We start from the raw sequence: 17,151 nt of genomic DNA, 5'->3' as shown, positions 1-17,151 counted from the left end.
TAGCAGTCGCACGGTTCCGGACTGCGCGCCTAGAACCGCGAGACCACCGCGGCCGGCAGTAGAAGTATTTAAAAATTCCAGTTTCGTCTACTGCTTTCCTTTTCTTACCGAGCACCCTAACCTGGTATGGTCCAATTGGAACTTCAGTCTCTGCTGTGGCCTGATTCTCAGCATACTCAGGTGACACGCTGCTATGTGTATGCGACGATGGAGTGGTAATACTTAGAAATGATAGGAGATTAAAGTACAGATATGGTGTCTTTCTCGCAGCTGCAGAACCACTTCTACCGGTTAATCTCCGTTTCTCTCGGCTGTATGAATCTTTAATGTTACACCATTTCTTCTGTAACGATACATCTGTAAAAATGAAATATTATCTTAGCTACCAATAATGTCTATTCTTTGTAAACGGAAGCTACAAGTAGTGATATGTTTCTGCATACCATATGTGGCACGATATGACGGGACATACGTTAATTTTAAGAAAATGATTAGAAAAATTCTGTTTATTTGATTATCTTAGAAAAATATTTAACGAATTTTGTTCAGATAAAAGTTGCCTTAAAACTAACCTATCTCGCAAAAGTGTGAAATAATTTAGTAATTTCTCCCTTTCAGGTATCTGGCAGCTGGAAATTCGTTCGTTGATTTGCATCATGCTTTCCGACTTGCAGTAAAAACAATCACAAAAATTGTAAGAACAGTATATTCATCAATCTGGATTATTTTAAAAGATGAATGTTTGTCAGAACCGACCAAAACCGACTGGCTAAATAGCAAGAGATTTTGAAACTATGGCCAAGTTTCCAAACTGTCTCCGCGCCGTTGTTGGAAGGCATGTGCGACTGGTAAAACCAGCAAACAGTGCATCAATGTTCAACTGTAAGAAATATTTCTCTATTGTATTAATGGCTGTTTGTGGTGCAAACTTATAAATTTGTCGCTGTAGATGTGGCATCGTATGGTAAATGTGCTGACTCAACGATATTTCAATAATCAGTGTTCTACAAGCGAATACTGTCTAATAACTTGGACATTCCGGAAGACAAACACAATTCAGACATAAACGAAACGCCAGAGCCTTACGTATTTTTTTCTGACGACGCATTTTCGCAGTCGCACAGAACTGTGTGTCCATACGTGGGTCTTCGACTTGATACAAAAAAGTACGAGGGGGGATAAAATATAAACGGGATTTTTGTTCCTGATCAACAGTTGGTATGACTGGCCCCGCGCTTCTGCTACGCTTAGGCGGGACCGTTAGAAGTGAGAAGAGCGTGCCGTTAGTTATTTCCCGACGTCTCGTCAGTAACGCTCACGATGTCTGAGCAATGGGTGCACCCCTCCATTTCGCAACGCATAATTACCAAATTTCTTGCGCGTGAAGGAGTTCCAGCGGCGGAAATTTGCCAAAGATTGACTGCACAGTTCGGTGATAAAACATTATCAAGGATGTGTGTGTTTGCTTCGCATAAAAAATTCAAGGAAGGAAAAGAACTTGTGGAAAAGTCAGGAACACGATCGTCGTCCTCGGACCAGCATTACAGACGAAAACATTCGTGCAGTAAAAGACATTATTGACGACGATCGACGGGCGAGAGTACCAGAAATGGCACAAAAAGTTGGAATAAGTTATAGGAGCCGTCAAGCAATCTTCACAAACTACCTACAGTTCCGTAAAGTGTGTTCCAGATGGATCCCTAAACTTTTGACCGAAAATATGGAGTTGAGACGTTTGGAGGTCTGTCGGAGGCTTACAGCAAGGTCTGCGGAAGAAGGTGATGCATTTTTGAGTCGGACCGTCACCTGCGACGAAACATGGGTTCACCACTACACGCCAGTAAGGAGTGGCGGAAGAAAGGGGAGGCAACAGCACTGAAAGCCGGGACTCGACTGTCAGCTGGCAAGCTTCTTTCAACGGTTTTTTTTTTTCGATCAGCGAGGCATTTTGCTGATTTATTTTTTGCATGAGCGACGCACATTCAGTGCTGCTTATTACTGCGAACTGTTGAACAAGGTGAGAGTTGCATATCGCCGCAAAAGACGAGACCAGTCGATTCGACAGGTCATCCTCCTCAACGACAATGCACACCCCACATTGCGGCTATAGGAAATGCACTGGACTTCACTTCATCATCCTCCTTACAGCCCGGACTTATCGCCCTGCGATTTCCATTTATTCGGGCCGCTTAAAGAAGCTCTAGGAGGACGACGATCTGAAGATGACTTCGTGCGCAACTGGCTGGGGACACGACCCAGTTCTCTTTATGATGAGGGCATCGAAAAGCTGCCCATACGCTGGGACAAACGCATTTGCAAAGCAGGAGACTGTGTGTAAAAATAAATTATAATTGCCTTGAGTTTTTCATTAAATGAATTTAAATAGAAACTAAAATCCCATTTATATTTGACCTGCCTCGTATTCAACTATCGTCATTATCGTGCAAAACGTTTCGTAGAGCGCACGTTGTGGTAATGACAAATACGTGGAGGATCTATTACAGACCCCCGCATGTGGACGTTTATTTCGCAATAGACATTGTTAAGGCATGTTGTGTTCTGCACAACTATGTACGAAAGAGTGATGATGTTTAGTATTTAGACACACGATATGGACATCCTTCAGTTCATGAGGATTTTACACAATGGATACGTAGGCATCCAGCCCAGTTCGCCGATTACTTTGTATACGAAGGCGCTCTGCCATGTCAGTTGGATTATATTCACTGAAGTCTGAATTGCATGTACATGTTGTGTTAAAGATAAATAAAAGCAATATAACTTACACAGCGTTTTGTTCCTGTGGTGTTGCACTTTCTCTGCCCTCGAACATTAGGTCACTTCCTCCCACATTCTCTTCTTCACATTTTTGTCAGCGTATTCTTCATGTGGTGTCACCGCCAGACACCCTTGCTAGGTGGTAGCCTTTAAATCGGCCGTTAGTATACGTCGGACCCGCGTGTCGCCACTATCAGTGATTGCAGACCGAGCGCCGCCACACGGCAGGTCTAGAGAGACTTCCTAGCACTCGCCCCAGTTGTACAGCCGACTTTGCTAGCGATGGTTCACTGCCTACTTACGTTCTCATTTGGCGAGACGATAGTTTAGCATAGCCTTCAGCTACGTCATTTGCTACGACCTAGCAAGGCGCCATTATCAGTTACTATTGATATTGTGAATCATGTACCGTCAAAACCGACGTTCATCATTAATGGATTAAAGTTAAGTATTCCACCAGCTACGTCCGTTTTTCTAAATTCTAATTTCCTTTTCCTGTTCCAGACCTCACGCCAGCCTGCGTGAGCTAAAACGTGTGCTTTTCGGCCTCCTCTAGTAACACGGTGTTGGCTCTCCTCCCAACCACAACATTGGCGACGAGGCCAAACCGCGTTCTTATCGATATTGCCCTGATTTACTTGTGTAATGGCTTCGCCACAATCTCCAGATGTACTGTCCGAACTTTATCGCTTACAGAATCAGCAGACACAGGCATTACTGGATGCCCTTGGACAGCTCGTCCAGGGTCAACGTGCAATGCAAAACGATGCGGCAGTCGCCGCTCCACCGCTAACGCAGCCACAACACGCTGTTGCACCGACTTTTCGACCTTTTGATGGTGCACTGGAAAGCTAGACAGAGTGGTCACGCCAATTTGGATTCCATCTCGCCGCCTACAGAATTCAAGGTAACGAGCGGCAGCTTTATCTCTTATCATCGGTCGGCATACAAACGTACCGCGTGATAGTCAAATTATTTCCCCGACGCGACGTAGCAACTCTGTCCTACGAAGAAATTTTATCTGTATTAGATGCATATTTCAAAGAAGCAGTCAATGTAGTTACAAAAAGGTATACCTTCTTTCATACAAAACGTACGGCAGGTCAGACTAATTGGGGGTGGCTTGCAACCTTGCAAGGCCTTAATAGGGATTGTGCTTTTGAGTGTCAATGTGGACTCCCTTATTCAGATACTATGGTACGTGATGTAATTGCACAGAACGTTTCTGATGTTCGTATAAGGGAACAGACTTTGAAACTAGTCAATCCCTCCCTTCAACAAGTGATGGACATACTGGATCGGCAGGACACACTTGACTTTGTTCAGGAATCATTTGAAACTTCACCAGCCGTGTGTCAGGTTAACCGGCCCGCCGGGCGAGCTGCATGAAACAGTAAACAGCCCTCGCGCCCGGCCGCGCCGCTGCCGCCAGGCTCTCAGCCACGTGTGCCGCGCAGGCAAGCAAATGCAGTGCTAAAATCATGCCTGCGGTGCGCTACTAGACATTCGCATGAGAATTGCCCGTCACGCCAAGCTATTTGATTTTTCTGTAATAAAAAAGGACATATTCAGAGTGTTTGCCAGAAAAAGTTCAGATCGGAAACTCACAACCATTCCAGGCCCTTTGCTTCACGCCGGAATCGGAATCGAACCAAGGATACTCAGGCTCGTGAAACGTTGCCCATGGAAATTCATGTAGTTCATTCCACTCCGCCCAGTGCCACTCTCTCTAACAGTGACTGTGTTCGTCCCACAAATAGTGTGCGTCAACATCGCTGGAACTCCCGTCAAGTCGCAAGTGATTTTGTACCAGTGTCAGTTCACGTTGCACAAGACAGTCGCTCTTGTTGTCAGCAGGACAATACACTTTTTGTAGACTTGGACATTAACGGCAAAGTGATATCATTCCAGCTCGATACCGGGGCTGAAGTTTCACTGATCAATCAAGACACGTACAAACAGCTGGGTACACCTCTGTCGCATGCCACAAATGTTAACTAGTTATTCAGGTCAAGATATCCCTGTGTTAGGACAGTGCAGCCTTCTTGCAACATACAAAGGACAAACAAAACTTGTGTCATTTTACGTCCTTCGTTCTTCATCTGTAGTGAACTTGTTTGTGTTCGATTTATTTCAGTTGTTTAACTTGTCTATAGTAAATCAGGTCCTATCAGTGAACCAGACTGTGCCTTCCGACAGCGTTTCTCGTCTATGTGAAGAATTTGCAGACATTTTTGCACCGGGCCTTGGTTGCGCTAAGAACTATAAAGCACATTTGGAACTGAAAGTAAACGCGCAAGCGAAATTTTTCAGAGTGCGCAATGTTCCCCATGCATTGTGTGATGAGGCCGCAAAAACATTACACGATTTGGAATCACAAGATGTAATTGAACGTGTGCAGGCTTCTCTCTGGGCATCATCCTTAGTAATTTTGCCAAAACCTTCGGAAAATTGAGACTTTGTGTGGACTTCAAGGCAACAGTGAATCCACAACTAGTAATTGCAACTTTTCCTTTTCCTTTACAAAGTTTCATAATTTCTTGTATAGTCTTCACTTTACCATAATCACAGACCACAAACCTTTGACATCGCTTTTTCATCTGACCAAGCCTGTACCTCCACATACAGTGGAGAAATTTATTCGCTGGTCTATTTTCCTCTTGCAGTACCGCTACGATATCATATATCGGTCCACTGCTAAGCACGGAAACGCCGTTGCGTTGTCCCGTTTGCCTGTTGCTGAGGATAGAGCATTCCATTCCTCCGAACTTGCTTGCATGTTCATTGATTCGGAAACCAATGACGTGATCGAATCGTTTCCGATTGATTTTCGTCGTGTAGCTACAGCCACAGCTGCCGACCCTGTCCTTGCTACCGTTCTGCGTTTTGTTGCTACGCAATGGCCCTTGTCAAAGTCACGGATCGGGGATTCGTTGTTTCGCCGATTTTTTGCTCACCAGGAGAGACTTTTTGTACGACTTGGTGTTTGCTGTTGCGTTCTGATAATGATCAGTCCAGGGTCGTGGTACCACGTTCGTTACAATCCTCTGTCTTACAGCTTCTTCACCAAGGACATTGGGGCATAGTGAGAACGAAACAACTTGCTCGTCAGCACTGTACTTGGTTCGGAATCGATGTCGCGATTACGAATATGTGCTCTTCTTGCATGGTGTGTGCCGAACAACAATCAGCATCACCGCGGAAATTCTTTGCATGGCCACAAGCCACTTCCTCTTGGCAACGCTTACACATCGATTTTGCTGGTCCATTCTGGAATGCTCGATGGTTGGTTGTGGTAGATTCATTCAGTAATTTTCATTTTGTTGTCCGGATGTCTTCCACGATGTCATCTGCCACCATCCAAGCGTTATCTGCTATCTTTTCCATTGAAGGTCTTCCACCGACTATTGTTTCCGACAATGGCCCACAATTCATGTCCGCAGAATTTCAGTCATTCTGCAAGGCCAATGGTATTCAACATCTGACGTCCGCGCCGTTTTCGCTACAATCAAACGGTGCCGCTGAACGATTGGTCAGGACTTTCAAGTCACAGATGTTGAAGTTGAAAGAGTCGCATTCTCGGGAGGACGCGTTATTGCTCTTTTTGCCCTCGTATCGCTCTCAGCCCCGAGATGGTCGCTTGCTGGCTGAGCTGCTCCACGGTCGTCATCATCGAACCTTGATGTCTTTGCTACATCCGCCGCATCAGGTTCCTGTGCAGCGGCAGACACCTGCTTTTGCCCCAGGCGACGTTGTCTACTATCGCCACTATCGAGGTTCACGGCGTTGGCTCGAAGGGCGCATTCTTCGCTGCCTCGGCCGCGCTATGTATTTGGTTTTGGGGGCTTCTGGTGAGGTGCGTCGGCATCTCAACCAGCTGCGCCTCTGTCGTCGCACGGGATCTACCGCTCGCCGTCTGCTTTCAGCGACGGTGCCGTCCGGTCAGCGCCCTGGGGACCAATCTACTGGCTCGCCACAGCCCCAGGTGTTACCGACGCTGCCTTCCATTTTGCCCCATGGCGACGCGCCGTCGCCACCGCCGCCGCCGCCGCCTGTTCTCCCGCCGGCGACGCCCGCAGTGGACACGTCCATGCAACCGCCGGGCGCCTCCCTGGGTCACGCGCCGCCGATCGCTTCCCGTGACCAGCTGTCCTCCGACATGAAACTCTTGCCCGCTCCGCACCATATGTCGTCTTCGCCCGTCGGGTGCCCCGACCCGATGGAGGTCGACCCTTCGGCCCCTCCTGTCTCTCTGCGGGCGCACACACCGCATGTTGGCGTGCAACCTGGAGCAGGTTTTCAGGCGTTTTCTAGCTCCCGCGGTACGAATGGCAGGGTGCGGGTGGCACAGCCTCGCCTGTTGTTAGGCTCCCCACCTCGTCGCATACGTCAACATGGGGTCCTCCCCACGGCGGGCGGAAGCCTTATGCCACAACCGTACACCGATTTGCGGGGGAGGAATGTGGTGTCACCGCCAGACATCACACTTGCTAGGTGGTAGCCTTTAAATCGGCCGCGGTCCGTTAGTATATGTCGGACCCGCGTGTCGCCACTATCAGTGATTGCAGACCGAGCGCCGCCACACAGCAGGACTAGAGAGACTTCCTAACACTCGCCCCAGTTGTACATCCGACTTTGCTAGCGATGGTTCACTGCCTACTTACGTTCTCATTTGCCGAGACGATAGTTTAGCATAGCCTTCAGCTACGTCATTTGCTACGACCTAGCAAGGCGCCATTATCAGTTACTATTTATATTGTGAATCATGTACCGTCAAAAGCGACGTTCATCATTAATGGATTAAAGTTAAGTATTCCACCAGCTACGTCCGTTTTTCTAAATTCTAACTTCCTTGTCCTGTTCCAGACCTCACGCCAGCCTGCGTGAGCTAAAACGCGTGCCTTTCGGCCTCCTCTAGTAACACGGTGTTGGCTCTCCTGCCAACCACAACACTTCAGATGACAAGTCCCTCTCCCTTACGTTTATAATATATTTCTTCGTATCAGTGTTCATGAATGGCTGCTTGCACATTACACGATTTCGCCCGCAAGGGAAAAAAAACCATACGGGTTTAAATCGTAGTCGGTTGATTTTCACACTGAACGATTTTTAAACGTTAAACAAGATCATCAGTTCCCTTCAACGTGTGACCTGGTAGAATTATTGTTATTAATCGTGAACAAGTCATTGCGTTATGGACACTGTACCGACGTCGGAGAGGAAGAACGCGCGATGGCCTTCACTGGGTTCATCCAATTAATCTGAGACGTGAGGAAGTCGGGGTTTTCTGCACATTATTTGCAGACCTGAGAAACGACGACAGAAAGTTTTTAACTACTTAAATACAGCTTTGTTATTACTGGGGTTTGAACAAATATGCCATTGAAGCTAAACAATACATGTATAAACTCTTATTGCTGTATTTTTTCAAATTCCATATATAAAATTCTTTCATTATATTTCTACTTACCAAAGTACCATGTAAACAGGAAAGATGGTTATGCAGTAAGATGACATTTTAGTAGTAGGCAAAACAATAAAATACATGTAAAATAATCGATTTTATTTATTAGGCTAGATTTGAGATTATGTCATCAATAAAAATACAATTATGAACAAATATGAAATTCGGAAAATACAAACATTGTAGGTTTCTGATCAAATTATGGATTTCATCGTGTATATTGTTTTGGTAGATTATTTTTGACGTTCCAAAAACAAATTGATGATATCAATTGAAGAAATCGGAATATATGGAATTACCTGAAGGAGAAATAGACGGACTTGCAACATTTTCACTTTGTGGAGAGTCACTGTGAATAATTTCGTGCAGGTCATGTGATGTTGTCTGTGCTTCTGGTTTGGCCCGTGTACTTTTTTGGAGAGGCGTTGAATGGTGTGCTTCCTTTGAATGATTTTGCAGTCCACATATAGGCCTATGCTGATACAAGGAATGTTCTTCTACGCTAGTTGTATTCTGACTGGAAAACCTAGCCCCTGCATATTGTCGAGGTGGAAATGAAGGTTGTTGAATCTTCAAAAATGGTGGTTGGATAACTGCAGATGGCTGAAGCGTACACTGAGGGAATGGCGGATAGGATGACATGGAAGAGGCATATCTTGGTTGAGGAGGAGCAGGAACTGTTTGCTTCATTTTGTTTATGTTATCAGGTACATTTAACACTCCCATTGGAAATCGAAGGAATTCACTATTAGAACAGTTTGTCAAATGAGGCATGAAACTCTGAAGAGAGGACATCTTACTGCAGGGCGTTTTAGGTTTCAGAGCTTCGAGTATTTTCATCTCAACCTCGTCTGCTTTCTTATGTTTTCTCCCTCCTGTAAGAGCGTATGGCGGGTTCACGTACTACAAATCGGAGTTGTAGCACCGGCACCTTCAGGCTCCGTGTCTTCGTCAAGTGTTCCTGGCTCAATTTCTGAGTCCAGGCTGTCTGCCGTATCCTTTTCCGTGTAGATTTTGTTTAAAATTGAAGTTGGTCTGAAAACAGGTATTTCTTACGTTTTTTGGCCCCAGATCCACTTTTTTTGGCAGCTTTCTCATCTTTTTTCGATTTTGCGAAACAGTCTCGGAGGTTGGTCCATCTTCGGATTACTTCCTTGCCTGCATAAATACAAATGTATTATCTGAGTATTTTTCATGAAAACTTTTTTAATATTGTTGAGTTATGTAAAAATTAATGTTCAATTTTTTTTAGATATTTGGCGAGTGGCTGTACGTTTACGGAATTCCACTATAGCTACAGGGTTGGAATTTCAACGGCTGGAAAAATTGTTGAAGTGTGTGCAGTGATTTGGTCAGTAATGCGAGAAGAGTGTATTCCAACACTAACTTGTGATACGTGGATGTCAATCGCTTCTGACTATTAAAGTATTGTTAATTTACCACACTGTGTTGGCGCTGTCGACGGTAAGCATATAAGACTGACTGACTCGTGGTTCCAATGGCTCTGAGCACTATGGGACTTAACATCTGAGGTCATCAGTCCCCTAGAACTCAGAACTACTTAAACCTAACTAACCTAAGGACATCACACACATCCATGCCCGAGGCAGGATTCGAGCCTGCGACCGTAGCGGTCCCGCGGCTCCAGACTGAAGCGCCTAGAACCGCTCGGCCACACTAGCCGGCTGACTGACTTGTCCGTTTGACTCGGGATCAATGTATTGCAAATACAAAGATTACTTTTCTATTGTGCTTATGGCTGTAGCAGACGCAAAGTACAGATTTGTTTACGTTGATGTAGGGAACTATGGTAAAGAATGTGACTCATCAATATTTAAAAGGTCCAAATTGCGGAGATCAACAGAAAGTGGTTCTCAACCATTACCTGTGGAACAACCTCTTTCAGGGACGGAGAGTCCTGAAATACCATACTTCTTTGTTGGAGGCGAACGTTTGGCTTACACAAACACCTACTGAGAAAACAATAGTTGAAAAAAGAATATTTAACTATCGATTGTGCAGAGCACGAAGATATGCGGAAAGCGCATTTGGCATTCTTAGTACTAAAAGGCGCGTGTTCCACGGCCTATCAATGTGCAGCCACATTTTGCAGTGCTCACTGTCAATGCTTGCATCGTATTGCACAACTATGTACGTGACAGAGGCGGATATATTGTTGAGGACACAACGAAATCACAGGCCTGGAAGATTTGTCAGGGGAATATACTACAAGACGAGGCTTGGCAGCAAACAGTATCAGAATTCTGCTTAGCAGATTTTTTGTGTCAGAAGTCGGAAGTGTACCCTGGAAAATGTCTAAAATATAATTTGTCAAATGTGACACAGAAGATAGTATGAAGTGTCTCTTCTGCAGATAGAAGTGTTCTGTAGCCTTGATGAAATAAACTGCTTTTTTAAACTTTCAATACTATGTTATTTAGTTAGCCTAGTTATACCTCTACCACCTTATATCGAGAGAATAAATACCCTATGTTTTTAATTATTTACCTAACAAAATTTACGGAGCTAAAGACTAGATGGTAAAATTCTGGGTAGACCAACTTCACACCGTCGGAATGCCTTGTAAGGAAAAGTAAAATGTTATTCAGGCTATAATACAAATAAGTATTCACAAATAAGTATTTACTTTGCTTAATAGGTCGTTGGAACACGTGATGCAATACTAACCTTACGACTTATCTTAGAAGAAAGATTAAGAAAAGGCAAACCTACGTTTCTAGCATTTGTAGACTTAGAGAAAGCTTTTGACAATGTTAACTGGAATACTCTCTTTCAAATTCTGAAGGTGGCAGGGGTAAAATACAGAGAGAGAAAGGCTATTTACAATTTGTACAGAAACCAGATGGCAGTTATAAGAGTCGAGGGGCATGAAAGGGAAGCAGTGGTTGGGAAAGGAGTGAGACAGGGTTGTAGCCTCTCCCCGGTGTTATTCAATCTGTATATTGAGCAAGCAGTAAAGGAAACAAAAGAAAAATTCGGAGTAGGTATTAAAATTCATGGAGAAGAAGTAAAAACTTTGAGGTTCGCCGGTGACATTGTAATTCTGTCAGAGACAGCAAAGGACTTGGAAGAGCAGTTAAACGGAATGAACAGTGTCTTGAAAGGAGGATATAAGATGAACATGAACAAAAGCAAAACAAGGATAATGGAATGCAGTCAAATTAAATCGGGTGATGCTGAGGGAATTAGATTAGGAAATGAGACACTTAAAGTAGTAAAGGAGTTTTGCTATTTAGGGAGTAAAATAACTGATGATGGTCGAAGCAGAGAGGATATAAAATGTAGACTGGCAATGGCAAGGAAAGCGTTTCTGAAGAAGAGAAATTTGTTAACATCGAGTATAGATTTAAGTGTCAGGAAGTCGTTTCTGAAAGTATTTGTATGGAGTGTAGTCATGTATGGAAGTGAAACTTCGACGATAACTAGTTTGGACAAGAAGAGAATAGAAGCTTTCGAAATGTGGTGCTACAGAAGAATGCTGAAGATAAGGTGGGTAGATCACGTAACTAATGAGGAGGTATTGAATAGGATTGGGGAGAAGAGAAGTTTGTGGCACAACTTGACTAAAAGAAGGGATCGGTTGGTAGGACATGTTTTGAGGCATCAAGGGATCACCAATTTAGTATTGGAGGGCAGCGTGGAGGGTAAAAATCGTAGAGGGAGACTAAGAGATGAATACACTAAGCAGATTCAGAAGGATGCAGGTTGCAGTAGGTACTGGGAGATGAAGAAGCTTGCACAGGATAGAGTAGCATGGAGAGCTGCATCAAACCAGTCTCAGGACTGAAGACCACAACAACAACAATAGGTCGTACTTACCAAATGCATTTTTTTCTGTATCACTAATGCTCTCAAAATCTGGGTTGAGTGCTGAACATACCTCTTCCCAGGCTTTTCTTGTTGCGTTTCTACCCTTATAAATATCTAAAGTTTTGTCCCATAATACAGGTTTTGATTCAACTAGCAATATCAAAATTTTAGCGTCAATTCCTTCCATAAAGTGAAAATAAGCCAGCGACACACACAAACTGAAAACACGGAAAATCGCAACCTGAAACCAAAATGCAGTAGAAATAAAACTGGGGACATCTCCCGTACGACTGAAATCGTGTAGTGTGAAAGCGTGCACTTGGTCACGTGGGTCACTGAACCGAGAGTACGGCACGGTGCCGTGTGGCGGCAGTGACACTGGACGGTTGCAACACGACTAAAAATCATGTCCGTGTTGTAACCGTACTGTGTGAAAGGTCTCATGCTCTTCAACAGTCGACTAACAAGGAGAGGCCACGACGCTTGGAACGGATTTACTGCAAACTTCGTACACTCGTAGTGCTCCATGAGGACAACAAGATGTGTAAGCAGTAGCGCGTACTTCTCAAGCGTTACTGAGAAAATCGCAAGATAATTTCGGTCGTCGATTATATATCTGTGTGTAGCCATTTTAACCATGAAGCGGCTGCAGCCGAGTGGTGTTGGTACGGTAGCTCAGCGTGTTCGGTCAAAGCGTTACCTACCCTTTATAATTAACAAACTGAGCAAACGGACCATCGAACAAACTGAACGGCTGTCATCGGACGTCCGCCCTGAACAAATTCAACGAACAATATAGAAGAAACTGTGTTTTAAGTGTTTGGCGTTCAAGCCGCTGGATCGAGTTCCGTTCTTCAGTTTTTTTTTTATTTTCAACACAGTCATTTTCTTTATTATTTATATTACAATTGATATAATGGGTAAAGTACGTGTAATCGGATGAACTTTTATTAAATTTACAATGTTATTTGGCCGTGTACTAATTTTTATTATCACAAATAATGAATTATTCATAACTATCGACTAGTATACGACCAAACGCATAAAGTGATGCTGAAAATGCATGCTTGTCCGTGATTTGAGAAATCCCTTATAACTGGAAGGAGCCCGAAACGACTTATTACCTCCAGGTTTTGACCGGCACAGACGGCTTTCGAAAGATGTGCAATTAATCGTCGCTTTCGACATTACAAGTTGCAGGATGGTATTTTTGGTAGAAACATGGAAAACAAAGTTAAACGGCACGAGCTGCACTGAATAAATGCTACATTTACGCATACGCAAGGTCTTTTGACGATTTCCGTGGAAAAACAAACCTCGTTAACATTTTCAAAAACCTCTCTTTCAGACGATAGTTTGGAAGCAAACCATGCATAACGCAGTATTTCCTTAAAAATTGGCGCTGATAATTGGTTATGCAGTATCGAGTGTATTTTAATAGCGTCTTCCGAGAAGCAATTTCTCGTTCGCTTTCGATTAAATACGAACAGTTTTGAAGACACGGACAAGCATATATTTTCAGTATCACTTTATTCGTTTGGTCGTTTACTAATCGATAGTTATGAATATTATATTATTTGTGATAATAAAAATTAGTAGACTGCCAAATAACATTGTAAATTTAATAAAAGTTCATCCGATTATACGTATTTTTCCCATTATATCAATGTAAAGAAAATGACTGTGTTGAAAATAAAAAAATAAAAAACTGACGAAGGGAACTCTATTCCAGCGATCCAGCAGCTTGAACGCCAACCACTTTAAATAAAAATTGTACTATATTGTTCTTTGAATTTGCTCAGGGCGGACGTCCGAAGACACCCGTTCAGTTTGTTCGGTGGTCCGTTCGCTCAGGCTTTTTATTAGAAAGGAAAGCTAACGCTCTGACCGAACACGCTGAGCTACCGTGCCAACACCACTCGGCTGCAGCCGCTTCATGGTAAAATGGCCACGCACAGATATATAATCGACGACCGAAATTATCTTGCGATTTTCTCAATAACGCTTGAGAAGTACGCGCTACTGCTTACACATTTTGTTGTCGTCATGGAGTACTACGAGTGTACGAAGTTTGCAGTAAATCCGCGTTCCAAACGTCGTGTCCTCCCCTTGTAAGAAAATTTCCCCGTACGCTTTTTTCCCGTACGGGCGAAATCGTGTAATGTGCAAGCAGTTTAAGACTGACTCTGAAACGAGGTGGCATGTAACATTCGTACAGACACGAGACACGATTTGCCACTTGGGCACCACGTGCGTCGTATCACTGCCACCAGAGCCGTCTCTGCAACTTGACCGTGAACCGCCAGCGCACACAGTGGACACTTGCCACTATGTTCCTAAGGCGCTCCACCATGTGGCTAATGTTGAAACTCCTCATAGAAATAAATCCTATCTTCTGTGTTTGTTCGGACCTTTCAGGAAGATTGGCTACAGTCCCCACAGACAAGGCGTTATATGTACTTTCAGCAGTGGGCAATACCTGTAACAGTTTTTAAGGTATGAGTGGACAACCTGTGACGCTACAAAAAAAAAATGGCTCTGAGCACTATGGGACTTAACATCTATGGTCATCAGTTCCCTAGAACTTAGAACTACTTAAACCTAACTACCTAAGGACAGCACACAACACTCATTCATCACGAGGCAGAGAAAATCCCTGACCCCGCCGGGAATCGAACCCGGGACCCCGTGCTCGGGGTGTGACGCTACAATGCAGTCCTTGCTATGCATTTTTTCGCTTACTTGACACATGAAACTGTTTGTATACGATATATTGTCTAGTGTAAATATGTTTTGTAAATACTATGTTTAAATTATGTAATATTTAACACTGGCAAGTCAGGGCATATTTAGTTAACGTTGAAGTCAGAGAGATTGTTTTGTCGTGCCGCTGGGCGCGGGAGCGCGCCAGCGGACAGTAGTAGCAGTGACGCAGAGCTCGGCGTAAGACGTACAGTCGAGTGCTGCTAGTCCTAGCTGTGTTACATCTAACGGCTAGTGTGTGGATCTAAGTACGACGGGAAAGTAATGGTCGGCATATCTGGAAGCATGGCCGTGTAAGTTATTGTGTATTAATGGACATAGTGCTGAAGAAACGAGGACTTAAATGTGAAGCGCACTGTGGGCCCAAGTCGCAATAGTAAAAGCCCGCTGCCACATTGTGTCGCCGCAGTGGACTTCCGCCGATCCACCGACAACGAAGGATGTAAGATCTACGTAATTTTGGTAGGATAAAATTGTAGAAGGCTTGCCAGTGACTGTGCTTTTCTCCGAAGTTGAACAATTAATAACAAGCACATTATAGTCGAAGTGCTGCAGTTACATTCCACCCGACAATAACACCAAGTAGGTTCCTTCCGATCCTTACCTTATTGAACCGAGTGTGTCACGCCATTATCAAGAGAAAATATGTTAATTATAAAATTATTTGCATAGACGGTGAAGAGTAAATTTTAGACTGGTTATCGTAGTTAATTGTTGCACTTAATAAGTTTACGCCAACCGTAGTAACTTAATAATAGACTGAAGTAATAAATTTGATTATCAAGATTTATTTCAATGCATATTCAGCTAAAGTTAGTTCAAGGATATTTCATGAAACTATAATGATTATTCCACTTGACAATCCCACAATTAATGAATTATCATCATTCAAAACATAGTTAATCAATTATTGGCAATACAGGGTGATTCAAAAAGAATACCACAACTTTAAAAATGTGTATTTAATGAAAGAAACATAATATAACCTTCTGTTATACATCATTACAAAGAGTATTTGAAAAGGTTTTTTTCCACTCAAAAACAAGTTCAGAGATGTTCAATATGGCCCCCTCCAGACACTCGAGCAATATCAACCCGATACTCCAACTCGTTCCACACTCTCTGTAGCATATCAGGCGTAACAGTTTGGATAGCTGCTGTTATTTCTCGTTTCAAATCATCAATGGTGGCTGGGAGAGGTGGCCGAAACACCAGACCCCCATAAGAAAAAATCGCCGGGGGTAAGATCAGGGCTTCTTGGAGGCCAGTGATGAAGTGCTCTGTCACGGGCTGCCTGGCGGCCGATCCATCGCCTCGGATAGTTGACGTTCAGGTTTCATAACTAACCTTTTTCGTAGGACTCTCCATACAGTTGATTGTGGAATTTGCAGCTCTCTGCTAGCTCTGCGAGTCGATTTTCCTGGGCTGCGAACAAATGCTTGCTGGATGCGTGCTACATTTTCATCACTCGTTCTCGGCCGTACAGAACTTTTCCCTTTGCACAAACACCCATTCTCTGTAAACTGTTTATACCAACGTTTAATACACCACCTATCAGGAGGTTTAACACCATTACTTCGTTCGAAATGCACGCTGAACAACTGTCGTCGATTCACTTCTGCCGTACTCAATAACACAAAAAGCTTTCTGTTGAGCGGTCGCCATCTTAGCATCAACTGACGCTGACGCCTAGTCAACAGCGCCTCAAGCGAACAAATGTACAACTAAATGAAACTTTATAGCTCCCTTAATTCGCCGACAGATAGTGCTTAGCTCCGCCTTTTGTCGTTGCAGAGTTTTAAATTCCTAAAGTTGTGGTATTCTTTTTGAATCACCCTGTATATTTCATTATCAGTATATTAAACTGTGCAAAGTACCTAATTTTAAAGACAGAATGACAGTCCATTATTCAAAATCTCGATAGATAATTATCTGTGTTGTCGGCATTGCACTTAGCTGACAAATTATGAACAAAATAATTATCAAAATACTTATTGAAAGTTAACCATTAATGTTTAAGTGTAGTTAGATTGTTATGACATTGTTTTATATGACTACTGAGCCTGGCACAGCACTTACGTAAAGTCCCCGTTCCACCTGCTGCGCTACAAACAGGTAAACTTTATTTTTGACACAATTATTCACGTACTTAACAGTACTGTCGCTCAGCAGTTGAGCTGGCGACCGATTTTTTAATTGCTTTTACAACTTAATCATTTCTTTCGGCAAAATTTCCACTGGTAAAATTTATTTCTAAATTATTTCCATTATTTCATTTACCGATAGTTATTGAATGAAATTACGCATTCAATAAC

The 17,151-nt window shown here is 43.4% G+C and overlaps 1 protein-coding gene across 3 annotated transcripts in view; it reads right to left on the bottom strand.

The window, feature by feature from the left end:
* LOC124717278 (zinc finger protein 226-like) overlaps window positions 1-17,151 on the bottom strand; it is a 324,457-nt gene that overhangs the window by 149,651 nt on the left and 157,655 nt on the right. The window contains exon 7 of one of the 3 annotated variants that reach the window (XM_047244093.1): window positions 8,321-9,400. The exons of the other annotated variants lie outside the window; for them this stretch is intronic. Coding sequence (XP_047100049.1) covers window positions 9,337-9,400 — 64 coding nt within the window. The 3' untranslated portion in view covers window positions 8,321-9,336. Of the gene's footprint in view, window positions 1-8,320; window positions 9,401-17,151 lie in introns of those variants that run through there. 3 annotated transcript variants of the gene reach the window in all.

The sequence above is a fragment of the Schistocerca piceifrons genome, chromosome 9 (genome assembly GCF_021461385.2).
Source record: "Schistocerca piceifrons isolate TAMUIC-IGC-003096 chromosome 9, iqSchPice1.1, whole genome shotgun sequence".
Classification (NCBI taxonomy): Eukaryota; Metazoa; Arthropoda; class Insecta; order Orthoptera; family Acrididae; genus Schistocerca; species Schistocerca piceifrons.
This window is presented reverse-complemented; position numbering and strand designations above follow the sequence as displayed.